Source organism: Schizosaccharomyces osmophilus, chromosome 1 (assembly GCF_027921745.1).
Source record: "Schizosaccharomyces osmophilus chromosome 1, complete sequence".
Taxonomy (NCBI): Eukaryota; Fungi; Ascomycota; class Schizosaccharomycetes; order Schizosaccharomycetales; family Schizosaccharomycetaceae; genus Schizosaccharomyces; species Schizosaccharomyces osmophilus.
This window is the reverse complement of record NC_079238.1, coordinates 1,390,050-1,406,608: the sequence shown is the minus strand read 5'-3', so window position 1 is coordinate 1,406,608 and position 16,559 is coordinate 1,390,050. Positions and strand designations below refer to the sequence as shown.

Here is a 16,559-nt window from a genome sequence, read left to right as displayed (position 1 = left end):
AGATAAATTAATAAAATAAATTATTCATTTAGTCCGGCATTCGGCTTTTACAAGTTTAGTTTTTCGTGTAGAGACTGACTGGTAGTAAAAACAAGGCAGTAATGCTTAGCGAGTAAATACCACTCTTCCAGTTCGTCTAACATTTCAATTTTTGCAATCCTTTGCTTTTCTATTTCTGGAATCCATTCCCTTTCAAGAGCGGCAAAATCCAAGGCTGTAGTATGTTGGAAGCCATTGTCTGTAAAACGGGTTTCTTGATCTTCAATGGTGTTATAGCTCTCCAACGTTTTCAAGTAAATCCCACGTGACTAATTGATGTTAATACTAATTTAAAATGAAAGAAAAAACCATACTGCCAAGTTGCTCTTCATCATTTTCCCGAAACTATCCATTCCTTGAATAGGTTCATAAACCAATATGCCAATGCATGAGAAACGTTCTTGAAACCACTGGCAAATAGAGTTTGCTTCATTAGGCTCCAAATAACATAAACAGCATTCAGATAGTACAATAGTAGGTAAACTTCGATCCGCCCTGTCTGGTAAACCTGCTTCAGGTATACGACGAATATCGAACGGGAGTATGTCTAACGAATCCGAAAGCAGTATTCCCTTTGTTGCATCTAATTATTAGTAACTTTATTTTTCTCTTTTCCCTCTCAAACAATGTTGAAGCTTCGTCCTTACCTAATGTATAATCCCCCAACTTTGCATGCAGAGCTTCGTGTTTTGCAATTGACTGAACTTTTCTGACGCAATTCGGATATAAATCAAGCTCAATAAACTTAATACTTTCTTTTGGAAGCTTTGCCTATACAAGTAAGTTTGTTAGTATATAACATAGTGTACTTTTTTAAGAGCGTACCAAGAAGCGAAAGGCCCTAGTATCTGTTCCTGCTCCCAGAGATATTATCTGCTTTTTGCCTTCAATTTTGTTTAAGAAGTTTATTAATACATGATCAATAGACCATGTTCGAACGTAAGTTCCACGATTGATAATAGGAGGTTTATGGATCGAACGCTTTGGGAGAAAATATTGTATATATGGATCATCAATGTATCCCATTTTCGTTGCGCTCATCCTGCATTTTAATGCATCCAAATCCGTTTCTAATACCTCCATCAAGGAATGTTTATTGAGTTGCCAAATTCAAACGCCCACTAATGTTAAAAAGCAATTCAATTGTTTTATTTTATTTTATAACACTTTTCGTACACCTAAAAGTACTTTGTTATTAGATTGTCGAACCAAGCGGTTTTAAATACTCTAACTGACTTCGTGTAGGTTGACATTAAAAACGTCAAATTGTGATGAACTCTCGTAGATTTCAAATTTGAAATCTTTTATCTACACAATTTCAAACTTAGTATGCTTTGCTTTACCGTTAAATATTTACATAAGAGTTTTCTCAGACATCAAAATTATGGCTTCCTAGCCTTTGCACGCATGATTTCATAGAGATGTATGCAGTTCTTTATTAAATTTATCTACGAACAGAAGAGAAGCAAGAAGGTGATCAGATCGTTCGCATAAATCGACCTAACTCCATTTGGATTCATACACAAAACAACTAAAACCTTTCACATGAAAGCCCTTTATATATAACACACGAAAATTATTCCATTTTTAAGCCTGACCTTTTTTTATTGCCTGAATGAATTTTTGAAAAAATTGCTTGAATGTCCTAGAATCCGAGTTTACCAATACTTGTAAATATTCCGATGCCAACATTTCAGGGAAATTTACAGTAGGGAAATATACTCCAAGTAAATATGATCTATAACTTTCGCCGCACATTTCAAGTATAGTCCTCTGCAAATTTGCGAGTTCGCCAAGCACTATGTGAGATTGCCCGTCATTTGCATTAAAAACTGGATTGACTGGCATCTCAAAGCACAACGGTGACAGTGAACCGAAAATAACTCTCTCAAATCCTTCTATACCATCGGGGCCACCCCATAAAGAAACCATTTTTGATAAAAGAGCGATTGAACTTTTTTGTGTAGAAGGTTCACCATATAAATTAGCAAAGTGAATAATGCTATTTATAAGGGGATCAAAATAGCTTTGAACTTGCTCAGCGAAGAATGCTGATCCAAAGCCTTTATTTAATAAGTGTAAAATAAATGAAATATATGATTTCCTCAAATCACTTTGCTTTATAGCATCATCCGTTCCCTGAGGTGTTTCTGAAAGAGAAGTAAACACCGTACTGAGTAAAGATGGAAGAAGGTTTGAAATCACTCCCATCATAGCTTCTTTATATATGTAGATGAGTTGACTGATGAAAGACAAAACATCCACCAATTCGTTTATGCTGATTGAGCTCAGCAATAAAGATACTAACTGAGGAACCTTTGGCAACATGTCCGGACCGACCACATTAATAATTCTTCCCGATGCAAATCGTACGGCACTCCGAATGTCTTCACTGAAACCCATGGTGTTTAGAATAGAGAAAATTGCATCAGAAGCTTTGTTAAAAGTAGAAAGCCAAGCAATTTCCTGAGAATCGCGGGCAGGAAAGCCTTTGGCAAAATTTCCAATTGCCATCAGAGAACAATACACAGAAATAATGCTCTCCAGAGAAGAAGCGTTACTGGAAAGTGCTGAATTAGCTTTGTAAAGCAACGCGTCTATTAACGAATCACAAAAGAGAACTTGTTCTTCTCTGGGCAATGCGCCAGAAGAAATAAGGATACCAGCCGTTTCAAATAGATACAGCTGGGAATTAAATGAGCTGTTTCTAATTGAAGAGTTCAAAGTTGGTTCAGGGGAATCAATATCTGTAGAAGGTTGAACGTCTATATTAAGGAGATCACCAAGCAAGGCAAGAGAACTTTCTGCATAAGTAGCAACATACTTAGTAACACTACGAACGAAGCGGTAAAACAAATACCAAGCACGAACGCGTACTCGTTCGTTAGAATTATGTATGCCTGTAGGTCCAACAAAATATTCCATTATTGGACCAATGGCAGATGGCTGATACTCAAAAAATCCAGAGTATCGAACTAAAATTTCCATGTACAAAAGTTGTACAAGAGGATGTGGATGCCGTCCCACTTGGGATTCAATGACGAGAAGCAAGATTTGAGAGAGAGGAGTTGGGCTTTTATCAGCCTCATTGACATATGCGGTTGGTCCCCGCATACCTTCTCCAAATATGTAGGTTTCATGCAAAGCAAATTCAACAAGCTGCCAAGAATTTTCTATAGGCATTGCTGCAGCGGAGGATATACTTGAGGTAATGACTGAATACATAAAATTTGCGTAAAGAGCATGATCAATTAAGTTAATGGTGTCCTGAAAAGTCTTCAATTTTTTGCGGAGCTCTTGAAACTCAGCTTCCTCTTCACTTTCAGGATCGTCATCCCACTCTTGAGACTCATCATAAGTCATTTTCTTAGCAAGAGCTTGTAAAAGCGAAGTTAATAGTTGTTTGCTAGAGTCCGTAAGTGGTTTTGAGGATGATTCTTTTCTAAGAGAAGTAAGTAAATCGGATAAGAAGGGAAAAACCGCAGAAGAGGTTTCATCGTAGTCATCGGATAAGTAACGAATAAGATAAGGGAAAAGAGTGTATAACTGATATGAACAGTTTTCCAAAGTCTCAGAAGTCATTTCTGTAGGATCGGATTTAATAGCAAGAAGCTCAACGCCCTGAGCGTTGACAAGTTTAGCAATATGCTCGTCAAAAGTAGGATCACTTGATTGCTCCTGAAACTGCGTAAAGAAATAGTTTAGATTGAGGAGGACGAGCAGACTGTATTTATCAAGTGGTTTCATTTTTTTGTTGACGATTTCTGTTATCGTTTCGCAAGCGGCACAACGAAGTTCAGGAACTTGAAGGAATGAATAAAGCAAGTTCATACAGGGCTCATTTACTATCAAACTGATGTTAATCCAGGAAACCCACTGGCCAAAGACCTGAAGAGAAAGAACAACCGGGGAATAACTTTTGGCATTACTATACGCAACCATCATCTCAAATACAAAAGACACAATCTGTGACATGTCATTTTCGCGGATCGCATCTTTGACAGCTGTGCTCTGTTGAGCTCGCGTTGTTGACTTTGGGATAAAGGAATCTGCAACTTCTTCTCCAATGGACAAAAGCATTTTTAAATAAAAATTTGAGGGCTCTACTTGAGATGATGAAGCAGCCATGCTTTGCAAAGACTGGAAGAAATCATTCCACCTTACTGGGTATAGCTGAATAAATAACAATGTCAATAAATGTTGAATAGCATTTATAATATAAGCCGGATCATCCAAATACTTTTGCTCCTTCACATAAGCCCACACATTTTCTTTGACCATTTCCAACTCCATTCCATTAACTTCTTTTTTCCAATCGCTAGCTTTTTCACACAAAATCTGAAGCGATACTAATCTTGAAGCTTCTCTAAAAGCTGTTTTATTCACGAAAATCTCTTGACACACCTTCCATCCTTCTGGGGACGCCCGCACTGTAGCAATAAAGTCTGTAGCTTGCTGTTTAATCCCTACATCTACGGAAGGGTCTAATGCTACTTCTACAGCTTTTTCCACATCCTGGGCCGACATGGCAATTAGAAAGACGCTTAACCTAAGTCTTGGTTGGAAAAATGTACTTGGTAGTGATTTCGCTCTCGCACCCCCATTTAGGAGATATAGGGAGAAGCCCTAAATGCATTCTTTGAAGCTTTTCTGTTGTAGAAAACTATATATAATTTTTACTTTCTTCTATATTAATGAAAAGGTATGTTGAACAAGTTCTCACTTTTTAAAAATTCTGAAAAGCATTGGTTAATGTTACAAACTCATTCCATCCTACAAAAAGATAGCAAATTCTACTTTTCTAGATACAATACAAACAAAAAGATTAATAAAAGAAATTACCCAGAAATAAATTACTAATTAAGAGTCGTAATGTCCTTTCTAAACCAAGAAACCAGTTCTCCCTTTTCTTCCTTTTTTTATCAAAATTTTTTTTTTTTTTAAAAAAAAACCGCTAAAAAGTTATTGCTTCATTGTTTACGTGTCGACGACCGCGTAAAGCATGGGAATAAAGACGAGCCAACGATATATCTTTTTTTTATATGAACAACAAAATAGAAGGCGAGTTTTCGAAGTACCTCAAAAAACGCATTACAAAGAGCCAGCAGTAAGAGGTTTACGACGTTTGTTTTGACGGGGAACGACTTGACGCTGAAGCCAAGAACGTTTCTTTTGAGATAACCTTGCATCGGATCCAGGAGCTAAATGATCCTTCTTGGAGGTATCCAAGACGGAAACTCTAAAATCACCCTTCTTTACAACTTTGTTTTTGCGCTTTTTTTGAGGAGCCTCCTCAGTTGGAAACAAAATCTTGTTGTTCATTGGGATATGCTTCAAGCTTTCCATATCATCATCTTCCTCATCTAACTCACCTTCCTCTTCTCTTGCTTCTTCTTCCTTAGCAGCATCCTCTAAAATAGAAAGATCTAGCTTTTGTGCTTCTTGTACAGTTGCGTTTCGTTCGCGATTTCTATCGTTGGCGATTCTTCGCTTTTCTTTTGCATTTTCTCGTAATCTAAACAGGATATGTTAGTCAATGTTGCATGTTGAAAACCAAGCATTGGCTCGTTTCTCAACGCTCACTCGCAACCGCAAAAGATGCCAAAAAACCTTGCGCGATTTCAGTACCTTCTCTCATGTTCATGCAGTTGTCTCAACTGCTCCTTTGCTTCCAAAGAACTACTCTTGACGGAAACCTCTTCGGGTGCTTCATCAGAGTCAGATTCAGGATCCTCTTGGTGAGAAGCTATCTCCTTGGCTTTAAATGAGTTTTTATTTTTATTCTTTATTTCATTTTGACTAACGCGAGATAGAGCGGATGCCCCATTCGGCGATGCAAGTTTTGCCATTATGAAAATTTCTCAAAGTATGTTTTGCGGCAGGTTCTTTGAGCCAAAAAAAACAAAAGCACTTCTCCTCTTAAATTCGTGACTCTGAGACCACTTTTTGTCAGTATGGCTGTTTTCGAAGCAGAATGGTTCTTGACAAAGAGATGGGTAGAGGGACAAGTATGCTACAGCAGCTGTGAACAACTCAAGACGGACATTTTAACTCATTTGCACGGTGCATATACGAAGAAAGAAAATGAAAAGACATACAGTTAGCAAATAGTAAAGGACGAAAAACATCGGTTAGTTTTCTAGTTTCTCTCATGGTGTGCAATGAAGGATAACTATCAACCGAATGACTAACTCGTTCATTAAACGTTATGAGCCCTTTTTTTAGAAGTAAAAACGTCCGTATCGCATGAAAAAAGCTCTCTTCCCATTGTCTCTCTTTTTGCATCTGTACTTTTCGTTCATGACTTATTTGTTTACGGTATAATGCGCTCAAAGCACTTGAAAAAATGACTATGAATTTGTAGTTAAGACATTAATAATAAACCGATTCTCCTCCTTTTTCAAAGCTGTTCCTTCTGTAAACAGAAATTCTTTCCTTTCGCAAACAAGCAATTTTGTAATTTCTTTTTTTCGGTGAAAGCTCGGTGACCTTCGGTAATTCCGGACAGTTCCCTTGCAGAATTTTGTTGAACAACGCACAGAAAACTTTCTTCTGACGAACCTGTATTTCGTAGATTTATACAGTAACTTTTAGACTTTTATTTACGTTGGAAAAACATTCATTACAATGACCGCTGAAAATACCACTGTATTGGAACCCGTAGTAGGAAAAGATGAAATTGGTTGGATGTTTGTTCAAGAATACTATACTTATCTGAATAAGGAACCCCATCGTCTTCATGTAAGTTTTTAATGAATGGTCATATCAGTCACCCAAGGGATTGATTTGAAAAGTTTCGGGATCTATGCTAATGCTTCTAGTGCTTTTATACCAAGAAGTCGACATTGGTTCATGGTGAAGAGGGAGAAGCCATTAATCTTTGTCATGGACAACAGGTAAGTATAGGTTACTCAAGGTCGGTGACTATAATGCAACCAGTATTGTTACCAGTCCTGCTTAGAATGATAAGTTTTTACTAACTCATGGCTATAGGAGATTCACAACAAGATTTTGGATTTAGACTTTCAAAACTGTAAGGTCCTTATCTCCAATGTTGACAGCTTAGCTTCTTGCAATGGAGGTATCGTCATCCAGGTTTTGGGAGAAATGTCCAACAAGGGAAAACTCTCCAGAAAATTTGCCCAAACCTTCTTTTTGGCAGAACAGCCCAATGGCTACTTTGTTTTAAATGATATTTTCCGTTTTTTGCGTGAAGACGTTGAAGATGAAGACGTTGAGGAAACTGAAGCTCCTGAGGTCTCTCACATGAACAGCAACAATGCTCCTTCTTTTACACCTCAAGAATCAAAAGATGAATCATTGCCTTCCGAACCATATAAATCCGAAACTGAGAATCCTCAAGTTCCTTTGGCTGCTGTTTCGACCGCCTCTCCCGAACCTGCTAATGTAGAAGTTCCTCAACAACCTAACCCCGAACCTTTGCCTTCAGTAGCCTCCCCTTCTCCAACCCAGGCTGCCCCTGTTTTCAATAAATCCGAAGCTGAAGCTGCTCCCAAACAACTTAGTCCTGCTGCACCATCTGCTACCGCCAGGGCTCCAAAAACATGGGCAAATTTGATTGCTCGTAATGCTCCCGAGTCCAAATCTCAAACTGCTGTAGCCGATAGTATACCTTCTCCTCAGCGACAAACTTCGACTATTAAGCCCGCGAATGTGCCGACTACTCAACAACCCCAGAATGAGAAACAGTTGGAAACCTCCGTTTTCGTCAAGAATATCCCAGATGATGTTGCCGAGGACAGTCTGAAACAAGTACTTGGCATTTTCGGTTCCGTCAAGAGTGTTGAATATGCCCGTCGTAAGGGCACAGCTTACGTTGATTTTAACGACCATGCTTGTGTTCAGGCAGCATTGACTAAGGGTTCCGTGGAGACTGAAAATGGCACCTTAAGCATTGAAGAGAGACGCCGCGTGGTACCCAACAGACTAGGTAAATCCAACGATCGTCGGGGTGGTGATAGCTACAATGGTGGAGCTAGACGCCAATTCCGCAACCGCCCTGGTAGAGGTGGCTATGATGGTCCTTCAAAAGAAAACAACGCTACCAAAAAACAAAATATTTAATTTAAAACAAAAACGTTGGAGTCCTTTGTACAATTAGTTTTGCTACTTCCTTATGTGTGTTGCTTTACGCGGCGATGAAAGTGCGATCAAGCTAATGAACTTTTCTTTTAGCCTGATTCGTTTCACTTGACTGATCACTGCTTACAAATTTCCTCTCCTCCATATTATAGAATTCTCCCGCGTTGAAAGAACTGTACCGGTTTCGATCTTGCGTAAATTTTGTCAAGATATACCTAGCATCTTGTTTATTACATCTTACCTTTCTTCTTTTTCCGTTATGACTACACTCCTTAATTTACCTATGTGTATACCCTTGTTTTAGACTCGTATGTAAATGAAAAAGTTTATTGTTAACAACAAAACAATCTAAATTGTAGGACTATTAGCTAAACATAGATTAGTAAGATAATTCAATTTGAAAAAAAAAAAAAAAAAAAAAAAAAAAAAATTCTACCCTCAGTATGTCAAGTCTCGTCCCGCACCAACCAACATTTTAGTTGAAGGGCTCCGTTGAAGAAATTCATAAAAACCATCATTGGGTATATTTTGAAAAATGGGTGAACATACCTTTCACAGTAAAACTTTTTCTTAAACTGTATGATCATAGTTTTGCTCCCCACATTCTTCCATGATGGAAAGTAGGTGCTCATTGTCAGCAAAAGATAAACCAGATTCCAAGATAATCACTTGAACAACGTTGCGTAAGATTTCCCATCGACTTTTTTCCATCCTCAGTTCTTGATGGGTACTTTCCATAGAATCACGATAGACGTCATTTTTAGAAGAATGCTGCAAAAGATTCGCGGCAACTTCTTGGGATGCCGGCTCAATCGACTGCAACAAAACACGTTCCTTCTGAATATTTTGATTGAGGTCCAATATCTCTTCTTCTAGTTGCAAATTTTCCTCAGAAAAATGGTTTTGCTTTTGGAGTAACGACTCAACGTAAGCCTTCGAGTGTTTAGAAGAAGATGAAGATGAGAATTCCTCCTGTAACGATCGTAAAGTAGTCAAACTTTCAAAAGCGTCAAAAAAGGCGCTTTTATCTTCATCTTCTTGATCTTTCGTAGCAGTAAGCGACAATATTCGAAGCAATTCTGTAAACTCTTTCCAATAATGATATGTCCTATCCTCGCGTTGTAGCAAGACAAACCTTTCTCCAGAGTCAGAAGCTTCGGAGTCAAGCTTCTCAGTTGTTGCTGACCGCCCTGCCAATAGGCCTACAAGTCGTTGGCATTGTATTTGTAACTCTGTTGGAAGATGCATGCGACTCACATCACGCTAATCACAGCACAGCAAAACCGAATCTTCTCAAACTTCACTGAGATATATCGATCGCGTAAATAAATAGGTAGAATGCAGGTAGTTTATATAGTGTGTAAATAGAAAAAGACTGTGACTAGCACTTATATGGTATTAGGGTAGGGTTGCGTCAACAAGTGACAAGAACCTAGGGATTGTAATGTGCCATTCGCATGACAAGAAGAAACTAGAAATAAACGTCCAAGAGCCATTGTGCCTTTGTTTTGAGCTTTAAAGGTTTCATTAAGGAAAGGAATTGCAATTCATTTAGTGAAGATGAAAATCCCAGAGTCGAAACCAATGCAAATGTCCGTGGAAACGGAAACTGTCATGAACGTTTCGCAGGTCCAAATATCTGGAAGTTGCTCGAAAAAACCTTCCTTTGAAGCTTTAAAGTCAAAGAAGAATAGCTCCAAGAAGAAAAAGGTTTCAGTGCCGAATGGTATGTTGTGATAGGCCACATGTTTACTAGCTTAGCTGTTGAGGTGGTGGCCTTTACCACTGCTGGTGGATGCGAATTCCTTTTAATAAACTTTATACTAATTGTTTCAGTCATAACTTCGAAGTCAGCAATGTTTGCTGCGAGAGTTGCGTCTGCTGTTGACCAAGATTCCAACGATGAGGAGAGCGAGAACTTTGTATACGAAAGTGTGAATTCTCCATATGATGAAGATTCTCAACATTCTCCGTCCAATTCTATCAGATCCTTACAGGCTTGCAATCTTCCGTTGGAAATGTTACCGCCAATCAATCATGTTTCTCATTATGGTGCTACTAGCTCAAATGGTACTTCCCTTGGTGCTTCCAATTGGTCTCCAAAGATTGTTCCTAAACGATCAGCAAAGTTTTCTTCTATTCCTGCTGCTGCGTCTACTGACATGAAAAGTATGAGTCCCACTGCCACAACTCGTGGGCTCGCCTCACATTTGCCAAATCATATCCCAAGTACCAAGACTCATTTGTTACAAAAGGATAACAGCCAATCTTGGCACACACATCACAGTCGATTTCTGAGTGAAAACCTCTCGAAATCGGATTCATCCTCCACCTCCCATTCTAGGTATTTCCTGTCGAAGCGATTATTTATTCTTCTGCTTTTAGCTGGTATTTTCCTGTTCCTTTTACTGTACGTTTTTTACATGCCGAATTTTATTTAATGTTATATTAATGGACCATGGCTTACTTTCTTCCTTCCGATCAAAATATTACACCATCGATATCTAGTCTTAGAGGACCTACGACTAGAGCTTTTTGCTGATTAAGAATTCTCTGCATGTTCTAATAGTTCCGATTTTTTCAACTGGAAGACATTCTGATCTGTCTTAAATGGTTTATGCCCCCGTTTTCATGTTTTGCCTCCTAATTTTAATTTCCCGTGCCGTTCCTACTTAATTTTAATATCCGTTTTATCTTTCTGCGTAGTTGATATGATTTTATTACATTTTAATTTATAATGTTCTTTGCATAACTCGTACCTTACTTTCATTATTTGTTTGGATTAGGAATAAAAAAGCTTCTTTGTCTATGGCCTTTATGCAGTTTGTGATTGAGAGTAAATTCTAACAGCAGTTTCAAAAAGAGATTGTTATTAACACACGATGCCAGTATACCATATTAAGTGAAATTGCAATTGCTCAACTGTGTTGAATGCTTAGTTACCCTTCCAATTATGAATTCGGAAGATTGGAAATTTCATTCACAATATGAATGAAGGATGGTTTACAAATAATAGACAATCTTTATCAACGGTGCCATGTGCCTTCTACTTTCACCGCAGTGGCTGTCAGATAGATCCATTTACTGAGAAACATTTTCATTCATGAATGCAAATTAATTAATATATTATACACTATCCCTGATATTTTTCTATCAACTCTGAAGTTCTTCCTTAAATAAGTCCACTTAAATACCCATAGATGTTACATTTATAATGAAATTGACCTTTTTGGTGTAGAATCCTTACGGCCCATAGGACTTAAAGACGCTCTTGATACGAGATAACTTGTTTGGTAACTGGATGGAGTTCTTGCCAATTGTAATGCAGACCAAGTATCAATGGTCCCGGATTCAGTGTTAGACAACCGCCATAGTGAACATTGAAAGATGGAACTTGGGAATCCACAATTGCCAACTAAATCGTTAGTATGTTAACGCTACCATGGAACTTACACAATTAGGTAAAGGAAAAGTACTCAAGGAATAATCGAAGTCCCAAAGCACAGGCCTTGTTCTAGGGTGGAATGGAGACAAATGCGACTGATCTAGGATAGTCTTCACGAGCTTGAACGAGTTAGTAAACAACATGATGAGCAATGAAATTACCTTTCTGTTTTGATACAACTGTTGCTCCTCAAGAGGAAGCGTGTCAGATTTAGCGTTTTGAGAAGCTTTTAAGCCATGTCTTTGGAATCTTCCGGTAATGTCATCACGATAGATTACAATCTCCTGGGAAAAGAAAGATATTCTACAAGGATTAGAAGTAAATATAGCATTTTTGCATATCCTTTGGACACGATTAACAAAATGAAGAGGAATTGCACGCTTTGGCATCAACGAAAGACCGTAAGTAGTCCAAGGATCATTAGGACCAGGAACGAATATAACTTTGCAATCTCTTGAAATCTTCGGGAATTTAGCAAAAATAAGAGCTAGTTTATTGAATCCCTCTTTATAATCTAAGGAACTACCCGAGTTGTGAAATGCTGTGGATGTAAAACTTCCGCACAAAATGATACAAGCAGGTAGCAGTTCGATGTATTCGTATTTTTGAAATACTTTTTCTAATGCCTGTAGACATCGTGTATCATCGAGATGGACTTCGCTGAGGAAAACAAAAGGCGCTTTATAAGCTTGTTCAGCATGACGGAGTAAAGCGACTTGATTAGCGTCTAGTTGGGATCCAAAGGAATCTACTTGAGAGAGAGCTTTTAAAGAGGTTTCCCTCCTTTCTATAGGTGGATGGCCGACTTCCGTAACCAAGAAAACACCAGAGTCCATAAACTGCCCGTTAACCAAAACTAAGCAACCGGCGCAAAAATGACCAAACCCAAAGGTAGCTTTCGATATATCAAGTTGTACTTGACTGTCCAAATCCTCTAACCAAAGTTTTCCATCAGGTGCTAGCGACAAAAGTCCGAAAAGCAAAAACTCACCACCAGATCTTCCTAAAAGATTTCTAATTGGCGTAATTTGATGCGATTTTGTTTGGGAAAATGATCCACTAAAAGATGGGTTTTGGAAATTTTCGTTTCTGAGAATTCGACTATATACTACGTGAAACCTACGGTGAAGCATATCCACAGAAGCAGAAGCTGGAGCCAGCAGGCTTGGACTAGTTTTCGACGGAACGAAGATTTTTCGGCTCGAGTCATATATTCTCTTCGGAAGCTGAAAGGCATCAATGACTCGGAAATAATCGTCTTCGCGAAGAGTATCTCGAACTTGAGTACTGCTAGAACGTAAGAGTGAATTAGTTGAGTCGAGCGTTGGCGCCCGAGAAAACGAAGATGTACGTGCTTCATGAGGAACGGTCAAATTGGTTAACAAGGAGGATAAGAGAGGTTTTGTCACAATTGGTTCCGAGTCTTGCAGATACGTTAGAGGATATAATCAAGTACCGTACTTACTTACCATGCGTTCGCTTCCAAGTCTTGGCAATTTCATCTAAGAGTGGTTCACACTGGCTTCGCCATTGCAAGCCACATCTTTTCGATACATACGCAGCTAATTCTTGCAAGGAATCCCGATTAATGTTTAAATCATATTTTCTGGTAAATACATGAAACGCGACTGGTCGTAGTGCAACAGGATTCACCAAGTTTGATGCACTAACATTTTCTTTATTTTCCTTATTAGCTGTGTCCATGAACGCGAATGAGTGTCTTCAAAAAAATCTTTAGAAATTAAATCTTCTAACAAAACGATCGTTCAGTGAAAAGAATGTTACGGCTTCATGCAAAAACAAAAGACTGGCCTACTTAACAGGTAACCAAGCTATACAATTCACGACTGGAACCTGCAAGTAAAAAATCTATAATAAAATAAAAAAGTTATAGGGCAGAAAACAAGTTCAAAATGATGTTCATAAGTTAAGTTGGCTTTCATAAATAAGAAGGCCTTTTTCAAAGCTTTGTCTAGGATATTTACAGACTGTATCGTATATTGCAAATGAAAATAAGGAGTCTAAGTTATTGAATGTTAAATTTCTACCTTTCTATTTTTCATGCCTTACATTGAACGCTGTGTCTTTCTATACGAAAGAAAGCAGGAGAGTTACCACGTACAATTGGTAAAACTCGAGCTATGGAAAAGGGTACAATGGAAACAAAGAATCATCATATAAACAAACTGTAATGAGTTTTTATTGTAAATAATTATTAAAAGAATGATTAGACTTACAGAAATTAATTCCAAGAAGTTAGAGAAATGCGAATCCAAAAATTTGATACATCATTCGACGGGCAAATATTCCGTTTAAAGACATGCCATTAACGGCAAGAAAAGCATTTGTAGGCCAAGAGTCATGTAACGTTCGTTACAATTAACTATGCTTTCTTAGCTTTCACTACAGTAATGACATTAGGCTATGTTCGTTGAAGAGTTATTTTGAACTGTCGAGTTTGTAGGTGTAGGGGAATGAGAAGACCGATTTGGTGTTTTGTAATTCATGCGAGACTGAGGACCATATGGGTTATTGCTCATTTCGTTACTGTTCATCATTGGCATTTGAGGAAAACCAGGCATCATGAAAGGAGGAAATGGTGCTGGGAAACCCTGCAAATGAGGCAATGGCGGCATACCAGGAGGCATGGGCATACCAGGTCGAAATGCGGGTTGAGCGGATGGCTTTGCATAGTTTGCTGACGACTTTGCGCTATATTTTGATGGATTGCTAACTTCATCCTCATCATCACGCTTTCTTTTCTCATTGACGGAAGAACCGGAAGAATCGACACTAGCATTGGAATCTCCGCTTTCTTTATTATGGGTACCTAGGACAGATCTAACAACGGATTCTATTTTTCGTTGAACCTGGTAATCGGCTTTTAAGGAATCTAGTAGTACGTCCTTTTCATGACAGTGAGGACATTCAAAATCGGTGTCTAAAAGAGCGGTCTGTATACACTCCTCGCAAAATAATTGGTTACAACAAGGAGTTCGAAGGGCGTTTTTAGCCAGCTTTTTGCAAATGGTACAGGCCAATGACGAGTCGGGGGGCTGCATTTTATAAACATCGTTTGCAGTCAAGGCTACTTTCCGAGCTTGATAGGACTCCCATGACGCTTGATCTGGTTGTGCAACCACATATTCACCTTCTGCGTTTATCATAATATTCGCGGTATCTCCTTCGGCAGGGGCATCAATGCTTTTAAGGAACGAACGTGGGATACCAGTTGTTCTCTTCACTCTCGGTTTGCCGTCATAGTTTGGATCGGCATTTGTAGGACAGGCCTGAATCCAATGGCCTTTTAGGCCGCATCTATAACAAATATAGCCAGGTGGAGGAGGCTTGTCGGGAACGGACGCAGCAATCCGTCTTTGATTAGGTTTGTAAATTGGAGTAGCAGATGCCATTTTATCCTGCGTCTCACGCCATTGATCGCTCGAAACTTGAAACATCTCTTGAATGGCAGCTTCTTCTGAAGAACCTGGAGCTGACTTTGTAGCAGATACATCCCCAGATGCATTGGTGTTTGGCTGGGGCTTTTTTTGTAGCATAGGTACCGGTTTCTTGGCTAATTCTGGCCTCGTGTTTCCAGTCATACGTGGTGCACCGCTTACATAGCGGGCAGCCGTACCTTTGCCAGACTTTTGAGCAGGAACACGTCGCACAATTACAGAAGTAGATCGGGGAATAATATATGTATCGTCATCATATTCTTCATTGGTGTTGGCATTGTATAGCAAAAGATCGAAATCAAGACCACTTCCCAACTTTTTTTGCTGGATAATTTCACGTTTCACATCAAAAACCGACATTCCTACAGTACCATCAAAGGTCACCCGTGAGGGATCCTTCTGAGATTTAAATTTATAATAAATGACACCAGACATAATAGAGAGTATAGTAAGAGTATTTCACCAAATATACTTGGAAAGACTTGCAATCAAATAAGACTTCCAAATTTACCAAAGAAAACTTAAGAACCGTAATCGAATGAAACTGTCCCTTTTCAGTAAATACTATTATCAATGACTTGTTTTAAATAGCAGATTGTAGTTCAACCAAGGGATTAATACTAAGCTTTTCCAAGTTAGCAAAAATGTCCTTTTTGTTGAAGTTAAAACACTTCAGCGCCTTTTTTATCGCCTGAAGGAAAAGCTTCTTTATGACCAAAAGCTTTTGCTTTTGACTTACACAGCAAAGAAGTCAATTAGAAAGATAGGGTAGGATTGATAAATCAGAAATTTACCCGTCTAGGCCGTATTGGAGAAAAAAAAATACCTATCTGATTTGGATAAAGCCACACAAACTCCAGTAACCTCTTATCCTTTGGTAAACAAAACAGACTTGAAGACAAAAACGCAGGATTTCCAATATAAACCGGATGTATATATTAAATCTGCTTAAAACTTAATAAAGACGATGATACGTTAAAAGTCTAATTATTGACACCACTTTCAGACAATGTAACAGCTAAACCTATTCTATTCTTCTTTATCTTCCAAGAAAAGAACTTATTCAGTTTCCGAGACAAGTACAATGATTTTGTTAAAATTTTTTTAAATTGTGGTTTCTAACAAACTTCTTATTTTTTACGTCACCCAATAAAGATTTCCACTTAAGACTTTCAGCTTTGTGAATAATTAAAATCAAATATTAACTAAAAATACACTGAATCGGCAAAATGCAAGATGACTTTGCTATTCCCAATGTTTCAATTTCTCGCACAGGAGTCGAAATAAAGAGGTAGTTGGTTAAGGTTAGCTTTGAAACCGCATTTAATTCCTTTACATACCATCAATTACGAAATACCTTCAAGCTCCTTAATCAAAAATCACGATTTCCTTCCTAAACTTCACAATCCTTTCCTTAAACTACCTAGTTAGTTGCTCTTTTCTTATTTTTTGCTACTGATGACTATGGTACCTACTTTCTAAATGTGCTTTACTTATACCTAAAGCCACATACT

The 16,559-nt window shown here is 38.3% G+C and overlaps 8 protein-coding genes and 1 non-coding gene across 9 annotated transcripts; 2 read left to right on the top strand and 7 right to left on the bottom strand.

Annotated features, from left to right (window-relative positions):
* Positions 1–47: 47 nt before the first annotated feature.
* ppm1 (leucine carboxyl methyltransferase, involved in regulation of PPA2) lies at positions 48–1,122 on the bottom strand (the record flags this gene model as incomplete). Its single annotated transcript, XM_056179444.1, has 4 exons — positions 48–308; positions 354–622; positions 687–810; positions 865–1,122. 4 exons carry the CDS (start codon positions 1,120–1,122, stop codon positions 48–50), a joined length of 912 nt encoding a protein of 303 aa, XP_056035142.1.
* A 504-nt stretch (positions 1,123–1,626) lies between these two features.
* los1 (karyopherin/importin-beta family nuclear import receptor Los1) lies at positions 1,627–4,566 on the bottom strand (the record flags this gene model as incomplete). The annotated part of the gene is made up of 1 exon (XM_056179443.1): positions 1,627–4,566. One exon carries the CDS (start codon positions 4,564–4,566, stop codon positions 1,627–1,629), a length of 2,940 nt encoding a protein of 979 aa, XP_056035324.1.
* A 564-nt stretch (positions 4,567–5,130) lies between these two features.
* On the bottom strand, positions 5,131–5,888 carry utp16 (U3 snoRNP-associated protein Utp16; the record flags this gene model as incomplete). The annotated part of the gene is made up of 2 exons (XM_056179442.1): positions 5,131–5,554; positions 5,668–5,888. The coding sequence occupies 2 exons, from the start codon at positions 5,886–5,888 to the stop codon at positions 5,131–5,133; spliced, it is 645 nt and encodes a 214-aa protein (XP_056035325.1).
* Positions 5,889–6,666: 778 nt separating this feature from the next.
* On the top strand, positions 6,667–8,124 carry nxt3 (ubiquitin protease cofactor Nxt3; the record flags this gene model as incomplete). Its single annotated transcript, XM_056179441.1, has 3 exons — positions 6,667–6,780; positions 6,861–6,935; positions 7,033–8,124. The coding sequence occupies 3 exons, from the start codon at positions 6,667–6,669 to the stop codon at positions 8,122–8,124; spliced, it is 1,281 nt and encodes a 426-aa protein (XP_056035806.1).
* A 454-nt stretch (positions 8,125–8,578) lies between these two features.
* snoR47 lies at positions 8,579–8,664 on the bottom strand. Its single transcript, XR_008803665.1, has one exon. It is a non-coding gene; the product is annotated as a small nucleolar RNA R47 (predicted) (small nucleolar RNA).
* Positions 8,665–8,712: 48 nt separating this feature from the next.
* fta3 (CENP-H-like protein Fta3) lies at positions 8,713–9,390 on the bottom strand (the record flags this gene model as incomplete). Its single annotated transcript, XM_056179440.1, has 1 exon — positions 8,713–9,390. One exon carries the CDS (start codon positions 9,388–9,390, stop codon positions 8,713–8,715), a length of 678 nt encoding a protein of 225 aa, XP_056035783.1.
* Positions 9,391–9,702: 312 nt separating this feature from the next.
* On the top strand, positions 9,703–10,583 carry vac7 (PAS complex subunit Vac7; the record flags this gene model as incomplete). Its single annotated transcript, XM_056179439.1, has 2 exons — positions 9,703–9,868; positions 9,979–10,583. The coding sequence occupies 2 exons, from the start codon at positions 9,703–9,705 to the stop codon at positions 10,581–10,583; spliced, it is 771 nt and encodes a 256-aa protein (XP_056035808.1).
* Positions 10,584–11,401: 818 nt separating this feature from the next.
* On the bottom strand, positions 11,402–13,291 carry dpb2 (DNA polymerase epsilon catalytic subunit B, Dpb2; the record flags this gene model as incomplete). Its single annotated transcript, XM_056179438.1, has 4 exons — positions 11,402–11,557; positions 11,596–11,706; positions 11,749–13,010; positions 13,057–13,291. The coding sequence occupies 4 exons, from the start codon at positions 13,289–13,291 to the stop codon at positions 11,402–11,404; spliced, it is 1,764 nt and encodes a 587-aa protein (XP_056035810.1).
* A 713-nt stretch (positions 13,292–14,004) lies between these two features.
* On the bottom strand, positions 14,005–15,480 carry mpe1 (mRNA cleavage ubiquitin-protein ligase E3 Mpe1; the record flags this gene model as incomplete). Its single annotated transcript, XM_056179437.1, has 1 exon — positions 14,005–15,480. The coding sequence occupies one exon, from the start codon at positions 15,478–15,480 to the stop codon at positions 14,005–14,007; it is 1,476 nt and encodes a 491-aa protein (XP_056035795.1).
* Positions 15,481–16,559: the final 1,079 nt, after the last annotated feature.